Source organism: Dasypus novemcinctus, chromosome 21, assembly GCF_030445035.2.
Source record: "Dasypus novemcinctus isolate mDasNov1 chromosome 21, mDasNov1.1.hap2, whole genome shotgun sequence".
Lineage (NCBI taxonomy): Eukaryota > Metazoa > Chordata > Mammalia > Cingulata > Dasypodidae > Dasypus > Dasypus novemcinctus.
Window position 1 is genome coordinate 61,792,468 of NC_080693.1, and position 14,834 is coordinate 61,807,301.

At 42.2% G+C, this 14,834-nt stretch overlaps 1 protein-coding gene across 21 annotated transcripts in view; it reads left to right on the forward strand.

Annotated features, from left to right (window-relative positions):
• The window catches only part of ATP6V0A1 (ATPase H+ transporting V0 subunit a1), a 76,174-nt gene that overhangs the window by 52,553 nt on the left and 8,787 nt on the right, over positions 1-14,834 (forward strand). For 4 of the 21 annotated variants that reach the window (XM_058284280.1, XM_058284281.1, XM_058284277.2 and 1 more), the window contains 6 exons: positions 3,655-3,773; positions 4,407-4,623; positions 5,011-5,118; positions 5,934-6,008; positions 9,869-9,976; positions 10,904-10,921. In XM_058284280.1, coding sequence (XP_058140263.1) covers positions 3,655-3,773; positions 4,407-4,623; positions 5,011-5,118; positions 5,934-6,008; positions 9,869-9,976; positions 10,904-10,921 — 645 coding nt within the window. Of the gene's footprint in view, positions 1-3,654; positions 3,774-4,406; positions 4,624-5,010; positions 5,119-5,933; positions 6,009-9,868; positions 9,990-10,903; positions 10,922-14,834 lie in introns of all 21 variants that reach the window. The other 17 variants (XM_004472455.5, XM_058284284.1, XM_012530606.4 and 14 more) reach the window with 5 other exon arrangements.

Genomic DNA, 14,834 nt, shown 5'->3' on the forward strand with positions numbered 1-14,834 from the left:
TTGAGGAAGCACACAACAACATGGAGGAATGTTGGTATTTTGAGTGAAATAAGCCAAACACTGAAGGACAAATATTGTTTGGTCTCACTGATAGGAATTAAGTATAGTTAGTAGACTTATGGAGTTAGACCATGAAGGTATAGCTTGGTGGGAGATGGAATGTGGGATGAGAAGTGGAGAAGATCCTGGATTTATGTAGAATGTTTAATAAAGTCAAACATAAATATGTGGTAATGGTTGAACTTGATAATACATTATAATGAATGTAACAAACACTTGATTTATAGATGTGATTATGGCTGAAGAAGTAGTCTAGGAAGATTAATGTTAGTTGGAGGACAGCTGAAGGGTAATATTGGGAATGTATAACAATGATTTTGGACGTAGATGAGGATTGTGGTAAATAACATAAATATAGGAATGTTCTATTACGAGGTGTTAAGAATCTGATGATATATGGGGAAAATGTAACTTATGGACTATAGTTAACAGCATTGTAATTTTTTTTGTAACAAAAGCAAAGTTGGTACTGTATTAATTCTAAAGGTAAAAAAAAGAATATGGAGTTTGGTTTGTGAGATATCAATAAGATTAAACATTTTTTTCTCTTTTTTCATTAATAAGAAGACTTTGTCATTTAACTAATCTGTGTTCATCTGTGTATCATTCTGAGCACTAGAGGAACAACTAAGTTAGCAGTTAGAATTAGATGAGATAAAAGTGTCTGAAAAAGAGCTTTTTAGGAATAATGATTCTATAACTTGTTGAGCTGCCTTTTTCTGTTCTTTTATTTTTGTGAATTTGAAATAAAGTTGCTAATAAAAAATAATAGTTCACATACTCATTTAACAAATGCTTATTGACTCTCTCTTGTCTGCAAGGCATAGTGGCTGCTGGGGGAAATGATTTTAAGATAAAACTCCTGAGCTCAAGGAGCTTGGAGTCAAATAATAATATTACCTTACATGATGTCATGTTCTGTAGTTACAACGTTTTTTTTACAGGCTTCTCACTTGATGCTTTCAGGGTAGATATTAAGTTTGAAGTGCCTCTGAGACACCCATATATAAATGTCCTTTGGGCAGTTAGAGTTGCAGAACTGAATTTCAGGCAAGGCTGGGGACCGGAGAGAAAACTAGTCACAAATTGTCAGGTTAATGCTCACCGAGGATGAACTCATTGTGAAGAGGCCAATTCAGAACAAATTGATGCTGGGCGTAGAGATGACAATGGGGCTTCAAGGGCAGTTTTGGCACAGGGAATTGACTGGATCAGAGTCAAGATTTAGGAGGATTAATCTAGTGGCCAAGTTGAGAAGAACTACCAGGAAAATATTACAGTGTCCAGGCCTTAGGTGACAAGAGCTTGAGGCAATTACTATTTAAAAATACGTGAGGTTGAGATGGTCACCTACCACACCAGGGAACCGAGAGTGCCTACAACTGCAAGCAGGAGAATCACATCCATCAGCCATGTGGGATCTAAGACCTGTTTCGACTTAGAAGTGGAGTGGACATCATCATCCCAGGGTCCATAGGATGGAGGAATAAAATATGGATTAGAGTGGACTTACTGGTATTCTACTATAGAACTATTGTGATTCTAGCAATGGAAGAAATTGTAGCATTGATGGGGAGGCAGTGGCCACAGTAGTTGGTGAGGGCAGGGAGAGGGAAGAAAAGTGATGTAGGGGTATTTTCAGGACTTGGAGTTGTTCTAAATGATATTGCAGGAACAGATGCTGGACATTATATATCCTGTCATAACCCACTGAATGGACTGGGGAAGAATGTAAACTACAGTGTAAACTATAATCCATGCAGTATAGCAGTGCTCCAGAATGTATTCACCAAATGCAGTGAATGTGCCACAATGATGAGAGAGGTTGTTGATGTGGGAGCAGTGTGTGTGGGAGCCTCTAATATTTTTTAATTTAACAGTTTTTGTGATCTATGTACCTTTAAAAAGAAAAGACAATAAAAAAGGATAAATAAAAATAAAAAAATAATAAATAGATGAATAATAGCACCACAGAGTTACAATCAGCAAAACACAGATTGTGGGAAAATCTACAGTATAAATAAGCCAATTTCTTCAAAAATATTTTGTAAGGAACAAAAAAAGAGAGTGCTATATCAACAATCACAGTAAATGGACTTTATCTGGACCCTGGTTTGAGTAAATAAATTATTCAAATATTTCATGATATTAAAGAACTGTTATTAAAGCTTCTGAGTATAATAGTATTGTGATAAAGTTTTTAAAATGAGTCTTGACCATATTTAAATATTTACAAGTAAAATGATAAGATATCTGGACTTTGCTTCAAAATAATATGGTGATAAATGGGGAGTTAATGCTTAAGTTATATGGAATTTCTATTTGATTTGATTGTAAAGTTTTCGTAATAGATGGTGGTGATGACAGCGCAACATTGTGACTGCAGTTAATAGCACTGAATTATAAATGTGAATGTAGTTGAAAGGGAAAATACTAGAATACTAGAATAAAACTGTACACACACCGAACCTTATTGTAAATGATGGACTACAGTTAATAATACAATAACAAAAATGTCCTTTCATGAATTGTAACAATATACCACACTAATACAAGGTATTAATAACAGGGTGGTAGATGGGAACTTTGTATTTTCTATAATTATACATGCTATTTCTGCAAACCTACGACTTCCCTAACAACAGCAAAAAAATTAATAAAAAAAGAGTGATCCGAATCAAAAATAAAAATATTGCATTTTGCAGTTTATAACACATGTACAAGTGGAGGAGGAAAATAAAAGTATATTGTTTTAGGGAAGCGGATTTGGCTCAACTGATAGAGCATCTGCCTACCATATGGGAGATCCAGCGTTCAAAGGAGGTCTAGGGTTCAAACCCAGGGCCTCCTGACCCGTGTGGTGAGCTGGCCCACAGGGAGTGCTGATGCGCGCCAAGGGGTGCCATGCCACACAGGGGTGTCTCCCGTGTAGGGGAATCCCACACACAAGGAGAGCAGCTCCATGCAAAAAAAAAAGTGCAGCATGCCCAGGATTGGCACTGCACACACTGAAAGCTGACGCAACAACAAGATGACACAACAAAAAGAGATGCAGATTCCTGGTGCTGCTGACAAGAATGCAAGTGGACACAGAAGAACACACAGTGAATGGACACAGAGAGCAGGCACGGGGCGGTGAGGGGGGGCAGTGGGAAGGAAAGAGAAATAAATAAATCTTTTTAAAAAAAGGTATATTGTAAATTGTTTTAGGGGAGTGGGTGTAGCTTAATGGTTGAGTACCTGCTTCACATGTACGAGGTTCCAAGTTCAATCTCTGGCACCTCCTAGAAAAAAAAATCATGTGAAAAATATATTGTTTTAAAGTTCTTAAAAAAGAATACAGTGGTGATAAGCTGGTAGGGAAATGGTGAACCAAGATTGACCATCAGTCAATAAGTTAATAGTAATTTTTGAAGCTGGGTGGTGGGTACATAGGTGTTCTTTTTCTACTTAAGATATGCTTCTTTCTCTCTTGAGTATATGTTTGGAATGTTCCATAATTTTTTTAAAAAAACAACCTTTAAAATAGATGAATAGTATTTTTCCATCTCAGACCTCTTTTTGATACCTTCTTGATTTCTTCTGTTCTGACAGATTTGGAACATAGCTACCAATAAACTGACCTTCCTCAATTCCTTTAAGATGAAGATGTCTGTTATCCTTGGTATTTTCCATATGATGTTTGGAGTTACCCTCAGCCTTTTCAACCATGCGTGAGTTTCTCTGTTTCTGTCATAAGAATGCAGATAATTTAGATAATGTTTTTGCCCAAAGAAATTATAACATCTTTGGGGAGGGATTAATTAGTAAGTCAAAACCTCATTCCACATTGAGAAATACTTTTATAAAAATCTCATATTCTTGGAACAATTGAGTTTGTTTGTAGGATTAGATGAAATAGAAGTGCCTGGGCAGAAAGAAATAAAATCTCATGTTCTTAAATGAGGCTTAATAATGATTCTTTAAGGGTTTACAACTGCAGGAAAGCTCTTTGAAAATAACTTGCGCAATTTTTAAAAAAATGAGTGAGTTAATTTTCTTTCTTGACATGTAACTCACATAAAATTGTGAACCGTGGACTCAGAATGTACTAGATTTTCCAGTCTCCTTCTCCCAGGAGAATGGTGGGGGTGATACAGGAGCCGTTCAAGGTCCAAAAGTTTAGATATGATAGTTAATCCTGTTGTGTCTCTGTTGCCTGCAGTGTGGCTGGCTGCTGCTTCTTAAAGTGATAAAGACAAGAATTGGGGGAGCATTAGGGAGAAAGGTCGAATGAGTACTCCACTCAGTTTGGGAGTGGCCCTGTATCTGCTCACTGTTAATATTTTTTCTCTCTCCCTTTTTAGCTATTTCAAGAAGCCCCTGAATATCTACTTTGGATTTATTCCTGAAATAATCTTCATGACCTCTTTGTTTGGCTACTTGGTTATCCTCATTTTTTACAAGTGGACAGCCTATGATGCTCATACATCTAAGGCAGCACCAAGCCTTCTGATCCATTTCATAAACATGTTCCTGTTTTCCTATCCGGAGTCTGGTAATTCAATGCTATATTCTGGACAGGTGAGTCAAAATAGACGCAGGCTGTCCTAGATCAGGAAGCCAGATATTTTTTTTACCCTGAAGAAACCTAGGCAAAAATACTTCCATAGTATTTGGTGTTCATCCCGTATATCCAGATCAAAATCCATCCTACCCTCTTTAGCTAGAGAGGGTCCTCTTAATTTCTGTATCCCAAAAGGGGTAGAATTTATAACTCCCATCTTTAGGGGCAACTCCTGAGTTTTGCCATGATATCTGCTAGTCATTTTGAGAAACTGGTTAGTGTTTTTTGTAGATCAGTCAGAAAGTACTTTACCTGCTTTGGGGAAAATTAGTGCTGGGGTTGGAAACTGCATATTTGATGAATGGACTTTTCTGTGATGTGTCTTGTCCTTCCCTGCTCTGCAGAAAGGAATTCAGTGTTTCCTGGTAGTAGTTGCACTACTGTGTGTACCTTGGATGCTGCTGTTTAAGCCACTGGTCCTGCGCCATCAGTATTTGAGGAGGAAGCATTTGGTAGGTGTATTTCTGTTACTGAAAGTTGCTAAGTTTTTTTTTTTTAATATCAAGACAGTTCCCCATCGGATATAATTAATTGTGCACAAGTCTTGTATATACTTGAAATTCATTTGCATCACATAACCGATTATGAACACTGGACATGTTGACGCCAGAGGAATATGTATTTGCTGCTTAGATGGCAGGATTCAGCTTTGAGTAGAGAAAACAAATTATAAGTTTTTACCTTTCTAGGTTATCATGCCATGTTCAGCAAAATCCAGGCCTGGACCTGTCTAGGTGCAGCATCAGCCAGAGCAAGGCTGCAAGAGCTGCAGACAGGTAAAGCCACTCATGTGGTTTGCCTGGCAACCACAGGGCTGACACCGAGACACTTTCTTTACATGAGACCATGATACTTTCACCAACCAGAACATCCGGGAAAAGGTTTTGATTTAAAAAGCATGTTTTTTTTTTTCTTTTAAAAAAGCAGCACACATACATATGTTTACTTAATGTATGTGTACTTATGAGTTTTCCTCACACACACAAAATTAAGTTGCCAAATGTTCAGTGTTGTACGTGATTTCTGGCTATCCACTAATGCTTGCTTATTACACTGCCTGGGAAAATCCACAAGGTCTTGTTGCATGACTCTTGTACATCTGTTAGGTTATTACTCCTCTTGGAGAGCAGCTGAGTTACAAGACCCTCCTTCTCCCTTTTCTGACCATCTTCATCCTCCCATGTACCCTCCATCCATCTCCCCCTTCACTCCCTTCCTCTTTTGTTTTCTTCTCCCTTCCTTCCTCTTTTCTTCCATTCACTATCAGGAAGGGCAACCTGTGGAGGTCCCAGTCAGCCCAATCCCGAGCCAACAGGGACTAGAGGCAGCAGCGGCTGCAACAGTGAGTGAAATTAAAACCAACAAACCATCACATTATGTTTAAAGAGGTGGCAAACAGTGCAGCAGAATTCTTTTTAACTATATTGAGAGCCTGAGATATTTGTGCTCTTGAGAAGTATATCCTTGTTACTCAGGAGATGATGACAGAAGAGATTTCCACCCCTTACGAACAGATTCTGATATCATCTTTACCATTTTTCTTCTAAGTTTCTATTCAGATATGTAAGTACAATCATGTCCATGGAAGCAAAGTGGCTGTTGTACCTTCTCTGAGTCCCTTTGTCTTAATACAAGATGGAGGCTCTTGGACTCATCTACTTTCATGTCTGTATTTTGTGACCATTTATGGATGGTTTCTCAGCATGGAATGAGAACATCTCTGTGATTCTTGAATTGATTTCTCTGCACTTTAAAATTCTATTTCATAATGATGTTTGGACATTGGTCCTTTTGAGCAGTGTTACTTATGCTCTTTCCAGTGGAAGCTTATACATGTCTACTTTTTTGTGAGAAACTTGGAAGCCTTCTTGTCTTTAGCTGTTCCAGTGAGACCTCCACTCTCCTGTGTGTCTTGTGTGTACTGTTATCTAGTGTAATAACCAAAATCATCTTCTATTTTGAGCTTTCCTTTTTCCACTACTAATTTATGATTCAGCAATACCCTGAATTTTAAGCACTTGAATATTCGTCCTTAAAAGTTCTCTTAACCAAAATCTTACACTAATAATATCCATATTACCACAATATATTCTAGATGATGAATCTATAAGATTTTCAAATTCTCAGCAGTAGTGATTACCCACATAGTTCTATGTTCTAGCAGTACCATATACTCTTTTAAAGAGAGCAAAATATTTAGATGGATGAATATTTCCTTCATTAGGCATTTCTGACCATTGTAAAGTGGGGAAACTACCTGCAATTATCCTTAGAGATCTAGTCTAAAAGAGCTGATAATTTGAGTCAGAAGATATTTTAATGTTGCTGCTTAAAATTAGTTTCAAGTGGGAACTTACCCTCCCCTTACCTAGCCAAATAAATAAGTAAATAAATAAATAAATCCTTAAGGCACACACTACTGATATTCTTTCCATGTTATTCTTCTTTCTGCTAGTCTTAGTATATGTAAGGTGTGCTTCTTAGAAGACCTTGATGCTTTAAATCTGCATCCTCTTCTAGGATAATCTCCAAATATAAAGTCCCCAGCCTGGAAGGCTGCGCTTCCTTAGCCGGCTGGTTCTTTAGCCAAGCATCTGTTTCTGGAGATCAGCCCGAAGGCATCAGGTGATCATTCCACAACAAGGACCCTGGATTTCTCACCTTAAGGGCTCAGGATTTGAACACTGATCTGCTTTTGTTCCGTTTTGTGTCCTCTTGGTTGTCTCTAAGTGTTTTATCAAAGTTTAGTGGTGGTGGTGATGTTTTTCTTTTTAAATCTGCTGGTTGTGTGTCTCTCATCCCTCTTCCTGTAACTCTCATTTCCTGGATTCTGAAGAGATACTTGTTAGTGTCTCCTGGGGAGGTTTCACCTGTCTGTCCTCACTTTATCTGCTGGTTGGGGAAAAATTCAGAAATGGCCTTCTGCTCTAGGAGTTTTGAAGCCTGAAGCCTGCCCTTTCTACCCCATAACCCAGCCCAGGGTACACTGGAGGCCCTGCTGTTACCAGGGCCATTTTGATGCATGTCCAGGCTGCACTTTTTGAGGGTGATCCTGTGTAATATGTTTGTTAACTAGTGATGCTCCAGGGCTTCAGTGGTTCCTGAATCTGACCACATCAGAATCACCTGGTGAACTTTAAAATTTTTTTCTTACCATATTAAAAAACAGATAAGTAGAAGAAAAAACAAAAATGGTCCCTAATTCCATGGCCCAGACATTCCCCTACTACCACTCAAAAATAAAAGTCACAGGTGGGCTTGGTTAGAGAATGCAACTAGTACTAATCGAAAAGCAAAAGCCTCATTGTCCCACCACAGTTCTTCTCCTCAAAAATAGTAACAAGTTTGGGTTTTTTTGTCTGCAAATTTTTTTCTGCACGTAATAGCATATGTCTGTCTATATCTATTGACACAAATATGTATATATGTGTGTACATTATGTATATACACATATATACACATGTATGTGTGTATATATAACACATTAGGAATTGTGCCCTTTAGTTTATTATTTTTTAAACTTAGTACATTTTGGAGATTGTTTCATACTAATACATGTAAAGCTTCTGCATTCTTTTTTTTTTTAAAAAAAAAAGATGTCCTGGGGATTGAACCCAGGACCTCATACATGGGAGATAGGCACTCAAACCATTGGGCTACGCCCATTCCCGTACCTCATTCTTTTTTATGGCTGCCTGGTATTCTAGAGAACATTCTGTTAGATATACCAAATTTATATAATCTCTCTCTTATTAATGAATGTGTTAGTTGTTCCCAGTTTTTTACTATTTCAAATGATGCAGGGCACATCCTTGGCCATGTATCTTAAAATTTTGCAAGCATAGGTGTTCCCAGCAGTAGGAATGAGTTTTACGTTTTGGTAAACCCTTCACAGTGATTATACAATTTAAACTTGGGAAAATATTGTTAAATACCAATTTCCTGGGCCCCACCCCAGACCTATTACATTTACAATTTCTGAGGATGTTATTTGAGAATCTCTATTTAAAATTCAGCTTTCAAGGTGATTCTGATGCAACGGGTTCTCTGACAGCCTTTGAAAACTACTATTGGAAGAAGAGGGAGAATTTGCCCAAACCAGGTCTGAGCTAGTCAGTAAGCTGTGGTAAAACGTACACACCCAAAGGAGAAGCCAAGAACAGGGCCTCAGGGAAGTTAAACAAACCTGCCTGTATGCTGTTTGTACTGCTGCTGGGAAGACACTTTGCTGGAGACCAGTTTTCCAACTCTTGTCTTGTTTGGCTCCCTGGACAGGAACCATGTGAAGTGGTTCTAAGGGCTGTTTCTTCAGCTGCCTTCCCTCTGCCGCAGATTGGCTCTAAATGACTCCTGTGACTTAATCCCAGTTCTACCTCTGTTTTTGTACCCAGAGAGTCCTTTTGCTGCAATAAACCTGAGCTACTCCAAATCAAGTTGATTTCGAATTTCTGTTTATGAACACCCTGCTGAAATATGCACCTTTCAGTGGGAAGGAACAAATACCCAACTTAGGGTCTGCCCACATGCCTATAAAAGAGTTGTTTTAACATTCCAGAAGGTTAAAGGAAAAGATTCTCTCTCTCTGTTTTAACTTGGAATTCCTCTAGCCACAAGCTGATGTACACTGAGTTTGGTTTTTTTTTTTCCTTCTCTGTCCTAGGAAGTCCTTTGTTCCCAGGCAGAGATGGTTACATTTCTGGGAGAGGTTGCTGGAACTCTTGGGTCCCCATTGAAAGCTTATCAGAACAGGGTACAATCCTGTGACAAACCATGTCATTGGGTTCACTTCACTCTTAGAAAGTCTAATCTTTAGTTCCAGAAAAGCTTGAGCCCTTGCAGGCTCTATAGCTAGAGTTACGCTTGTTATGAGAGTCTGTTGTCTTAAGCTCTTCATTCAAATAGGATTCACAGTTAGTGTTGGCTGAGGCAAGTTAGGTGTCTCTCAGTGCAGCAGGAAGGACTGCGTATTTGCTTTCAAGCAGGATGAGGCAGGAAATGTAGGTTGGGTCCTGGTCTGGGAGGTGGTGGTTGGGGTAGGAAGCAATTTGTTTTTACTTAGCCCTTTGATCTGTGGGTTTGGTTTTTGTTGTTAGAATATATGCTTTTCTGAAGTTTGTATTTACTAACCATCACCCTTCCCCACCTCACAGAATGTCACATTAAAGCCCAGGCAAATTCTACTCTTTCTGTTCATCTGTGTAGGGAACTCTCAACTTTGGTGGGATCAGGGTGGGCAACGGACCGACAGAGGAGGATGCTGAGATTATTCAGCATGACCAGCTCTCCACCCATTCCGAGGACACAGAAGAGGTAAGATCCAGTGGTGTGGGCTTTCTCTCCTTCTATCTCAGGCCAGCCCTAGTCTTATATAACATCTAAGAGGCCTCACCCCATTCTTCTTGAAAAATGCTCATACTCAGCCTGCCTTCTGGACTTCTTAGGGCATCACAGCTTTTTCCAGTGGGCCCCTGCTCCAGATTCCAGGAGTGTCTGTAGAGCCCACAGCAGTTTTGTTCTGTTGTTTAACTTCTTAGATTCTGTGTGGCCTGCAGTACTCTGCATGCTGATCTCAATCGCCAGCTCTCCTCAGGACCAGGCGGAGTAAGCCCCAGCACCCCAACTCATTACCAGAAGCACAGGCCATTTATGATAGATCGCTTCTTCATCCCTTGCCCCTTCCAAGAATCCTTTTAATTATGTAGCTGTAATTGCTGGTGCTTTGAAGTCCTGTCCCACTGATGGGCTCTTGTTCCAGATATTTTGTTTGAACCTTTTAAAATAAGTTAATTACCTACTTTTTACAGGGACGGTGAAAAGTAGTAAGGCCAGGCTAGAGTTTTCCTTAATATACCACCTCCAAGCTCATTTTTTAAAAAATCCAGTCTCCTTGCCTAACGACTCATGGCACAAAGCCTCTGAACTGAGCTTTTGCATTTCATCTAATTGTTGTGTTCTTTCTAAAGCAGATAGAATAGGAGTTGAGGACCCAAGTGACTGGACATTTAAGTCTGTCTAACCACTTGCAAGGGTTGGGATACCTTTTAAATAGATATCTTAATGCTCTAAATTGCTGCTGAGTTTGCTTTCCGTGTATGCTGAGGAGGCCTGCCTCCAACAATGCTAGCCCCATTTTACTTTAACAGTCTTCCCCAAGAAGCGGTTGCTAACTTTGTGCTCATGACTTATAACCTTGTGTGTGGTGCAGCTTCCCACTAAGTGTAAACTTGTGTTTTCAAGCCTACAGAGGATGAAGTGGTAAGACAAAGGCGGCTTTGCCTTCATGTTTTTCTGGGGTTTCTCTTCCCATCTTTGTGATCACTCTGCTGACCCTGTGCACCCTGGGGCCACACACATGACACCTGCACCTTGCATCTCACTGGCCATGTCTAAGCAGTTCATGAGCCTGTGTTATGAAAAAGTTCATCTCCATTAACTGCATCTCATGTTGGTCACCTCTGTCTTTGTTTCACTGACCTTGCTGATCTAACACCTCTGAGAATGGCTTTGAAAGGAGCTACAAGTAATGTCTGCATTGGCATTCTTGAAGTGACTCCCTTTGGGGTTTCGATCCCACTGGCCCTGCCTTCCTCTCCTGTGATGCTGTGGTTGCTCTGCCACCGGGAATCGCTGTGTTTCCTCCCTGCTCCTCTGAGCTTAGGAGCAAAGCCACCCTTCCTCCCCGTCAGAAAGGCAGCCAGCCTCTTCCTGTTGTCCTCATCGGCTTGGTGATGCTTGAAGTTAAAATTGCTGGACCCTTGCTTGGGGTCAGCTGTACCTCCATGTGACGCAGGTGAGAGAACTAGGCAGCTTTCAAAAGGAGGCTTTGCCTCTCACGTGCATCTCAGAAAAAAATAATCCATCTGTGTGAGAGGAGTTCATATTATTCGGCCACACATAGGGAGTAGAAAGAAAGTTGGCTAAATATTCAGACCTCATCTGGAGTAGAAGGCCTGATAGTTTAACAATAATTCATTTAGTGAGACACAGCTTTTGAGCTAGGTTTTTAAAAGGCCTTGCTGCACTGTTTGCATCTTCCCCCCAAACTTGTCTCTAAAATACCTAGACCCATGAAATATATACTTTTCCCATCCCGTTCTCCTAGTCCTCTCTGAGGGGGTAGTGGAATATGAGTGGGAAGACCTTTACCGTCCTGTATACAAACAGGTAAAAGCAATTCCTGAAAGCTGGAGAGGCCCCTTTGCTAGCATCAAGGAACCTGTCTTCCCCTGGGTCACCCACCTGTGCACAGATGCTGGCCAAGTTTCCTGGAAGGACAGGATAGGTGCATGCTCCAGGTTAGTGAGGAGCCCAGCCCTCCCCCGGTACCACCACCTTTAATGACACTGCTTTCTAAATGTCTTTTTGGTCCTTGCCAGAATGGTCCTGACTGACCATCCTGTACCAATATCCTCATTTGTAGCTGTATCCCAGGGGGATTGGCCAGCCAGACAACATGGACTGTAATTCAGCTACCCAGTCTCTGGCCATCCAGCTCACTCCGGAATTCAGCTTTCATTGGCTGCATAAGTAGTCATAACATTTTATGTTTATGTTTATCAGGCACACACAGTCATTTCTCTACAGCCAAATTTAGATAATGATGAGATTACCTAAAGATTTCAAACAACCAGGCTTTAAAAAAAAAAAGTTCAGCATACTTCTAGAACTTCCCCCATTTTGCTTTGATTGTGAAAACCTGTTTGCCCCAGGCAGGCTGTTGCTTCAGTTCAGTTGAAGCAACAGCCCCTCTCCCTGGAGGCCACTCAGTCCGTCTGCAAACCAGGGCCAGACTAGTTAATTCTTGGGACATTTTTGAAAGGCGTTAACCACCGAGCAAGGGTCAGCAGCACCTCTCCCTCCCACTGTTTCCTCCCTCCAGGTGTGTTCATCCCCCTCCTCCATCCACTCTCCATGTGTCAAGTGCTGTTTAGTGCTGCAGAAACCTGGAGAGAAAAACTACAGTCCTTGCCTTCAAGGAGCTCCCAGACAAACTAGGGAGACAGTCTCAGCAATAGATGCTGTGATAGAGGGGTGCCCAGGATGCTGTGAGAGCACAGGGGACACGAGGACACCTGACAAACACTGCAGTGGGGTACAGAAGAGGAGGCCAGGAAGGTTGTTCCTAAGCGCAGTTTGATCAAGCAGGATTTTCTGGGGAGGGAGGGGTGGAAAGGCAGATCAGCGGCATGTATAGTTATTATGAAGGGTCCATGGCCCATCATGTTTTGGAGATGAGCAAGTAGTCAGTTTGGTTGGAGCACAGACTCAGAGGTTGGGGGCCTGGTGAGAGGTGAAACAAGGGGTTGGCAGAGACCAGCCATAGTAGAGCGTTTGGGCAGCAAGGAGCCATAAGAAGGAGATAAAGCTAGAAGTGATGCAGCTATGTGTGCACTGCTGAGATACCCCTTGTGGTGGTATTGGGTATATCGGATTGGGGAAGGGGCACAGCCTTCAGGCATGGAGACCAATTAGTCCAATCTGATTCAGGAAAGAATTGGGGGTACGGAGGCTAGTGAAGTAAAGTGTGTGCAGAGGAAGCTGGAAAGGAAGGGACCTCTGTGAGGTCAGAAGGAGGTAAAACTACTCCCTAGTGCCTTAATGGATGCAGGGGTGAGAGCGACCAAAGATTCAAGATTGACTTCCAGCATGGGTGCCTGGGGCCCTGGTAGTGCCACTCTATTAGACATGGGGCATGAAGTAGAAGTAGGTCTTGGTGGGTCAGAGAAGAGCAGTTAATTTGGCTAGTTTCAAGGACATTGAGTTTGAAGTGCCTGTGGCACACCCAGGAGAGTTGTAGCCTAGCCCATGAGAAATAGGTAACACAAATGGGCTGGAGATATCCACTGGGGAGTCACTCCTGGGATGACCGTTGAAGCCCCGAAAGTGGTGATCCCACAGGAAAGATGTAAGGGTTGAGGCTGGAATTCCAAGGAACACTAGCCATTTAGGCAAGGAGAGCCATGGCTTCATGAGCAGGAGTGTTCAGAGAAGTAAGAGGAGAACCAGGGAGTGGCGAGTGTCTCAAGAGGGAAGAAGAGGCAATGGTGCCAAGGACTGCGGTGCTTCAGTCAGGACAGAGTGCCTCTTAACAACAGGAGGGGTTCTTAGCAAGGGCGACCTTGCTAAGAAGGGCTGACTTGGCACAGAGAGGGGAGAAGCCACAGTGCAGTGGGGGGGCAGTGGGGAGAAGGGGAGGAGCCTACGGTGGGGAGTGGAGACCAGGAGTCTGCAGGGTTCATGGTCAGAGGTGTACATTGGTCATATACTGTGACCCCTTCTAAGTGCTCAACTGGATTTCTCATTTAATTCTCACCTGTGAGGTAGGTACCATTTCTTTTCACTGTAGTATAGCTGAGTAAACTTCCCCAGAGTAATAAAGCGTGATGCTGGGAATGAAGGAATTTCTTCCCTCTTCTCCTTTTCCCTTTTTAACAGGAGAAGCTTGAGGCAGAATAAAAATGCTGAAAGGGGCTGGTCCAAACGACCCTGAGCAGTCGCTGTCATTGCCATTGCCGCTCTTAGGGGTAAAGAGCTGCCCCCTTGGGGCCTTCCTTCGAGGACAGCGTCAGGGCAAAGAGCTCCTCACAGGATTGTTGGGACTGAGGTTTTTCAGGGAAACTAGGAGGCTTTGAAGAGCCCGTTCAAGGAGGAAAGTCCAGAAACACACTATGTGTGGCTGGTTCAGAGGCCAGGGAAAAGGAGGCGCTGGCCCAGAGGTGGTGTGTTGGAGCTGGCCCCTCTCCTCTGGCCTGCCCCTCTCTGCCTCCTGTCTCCATGTGATTTCCCGAGACATTTCTGGTGTCCTTTGGAAGTGGAGTCATGTGAGTCTAGAAAGAAATTGCAGTGCAAAGTAGACTGTGCCCTTGGTCCTCAGAGGCCCCAGCCTAGAAGGAGGGGAGGAGAGGATGGAGAGTGCCTGGAGGCTTATCAGGCCTGTGCCCTCTGGCTCTGGGGAGGAGCTGAGAAGGGGAGCTGCCTCCTGTTCTTTCCTGGGCTGTCAGGAGAGAGTGAGGCACTGTGAAAAGCACCCTGTGCTCCTGGGGTCACGGAGGCGCTTTCCCAGCAGAGGCCTGTGCTCACTCCTGGCTGTGCGGGCAGCAGCTCTGAAAGTGAGCTGTGGAGAGCTTGGTCCAGCCCCACCACTGGGTTCTGGAAATAATTCTTGGTA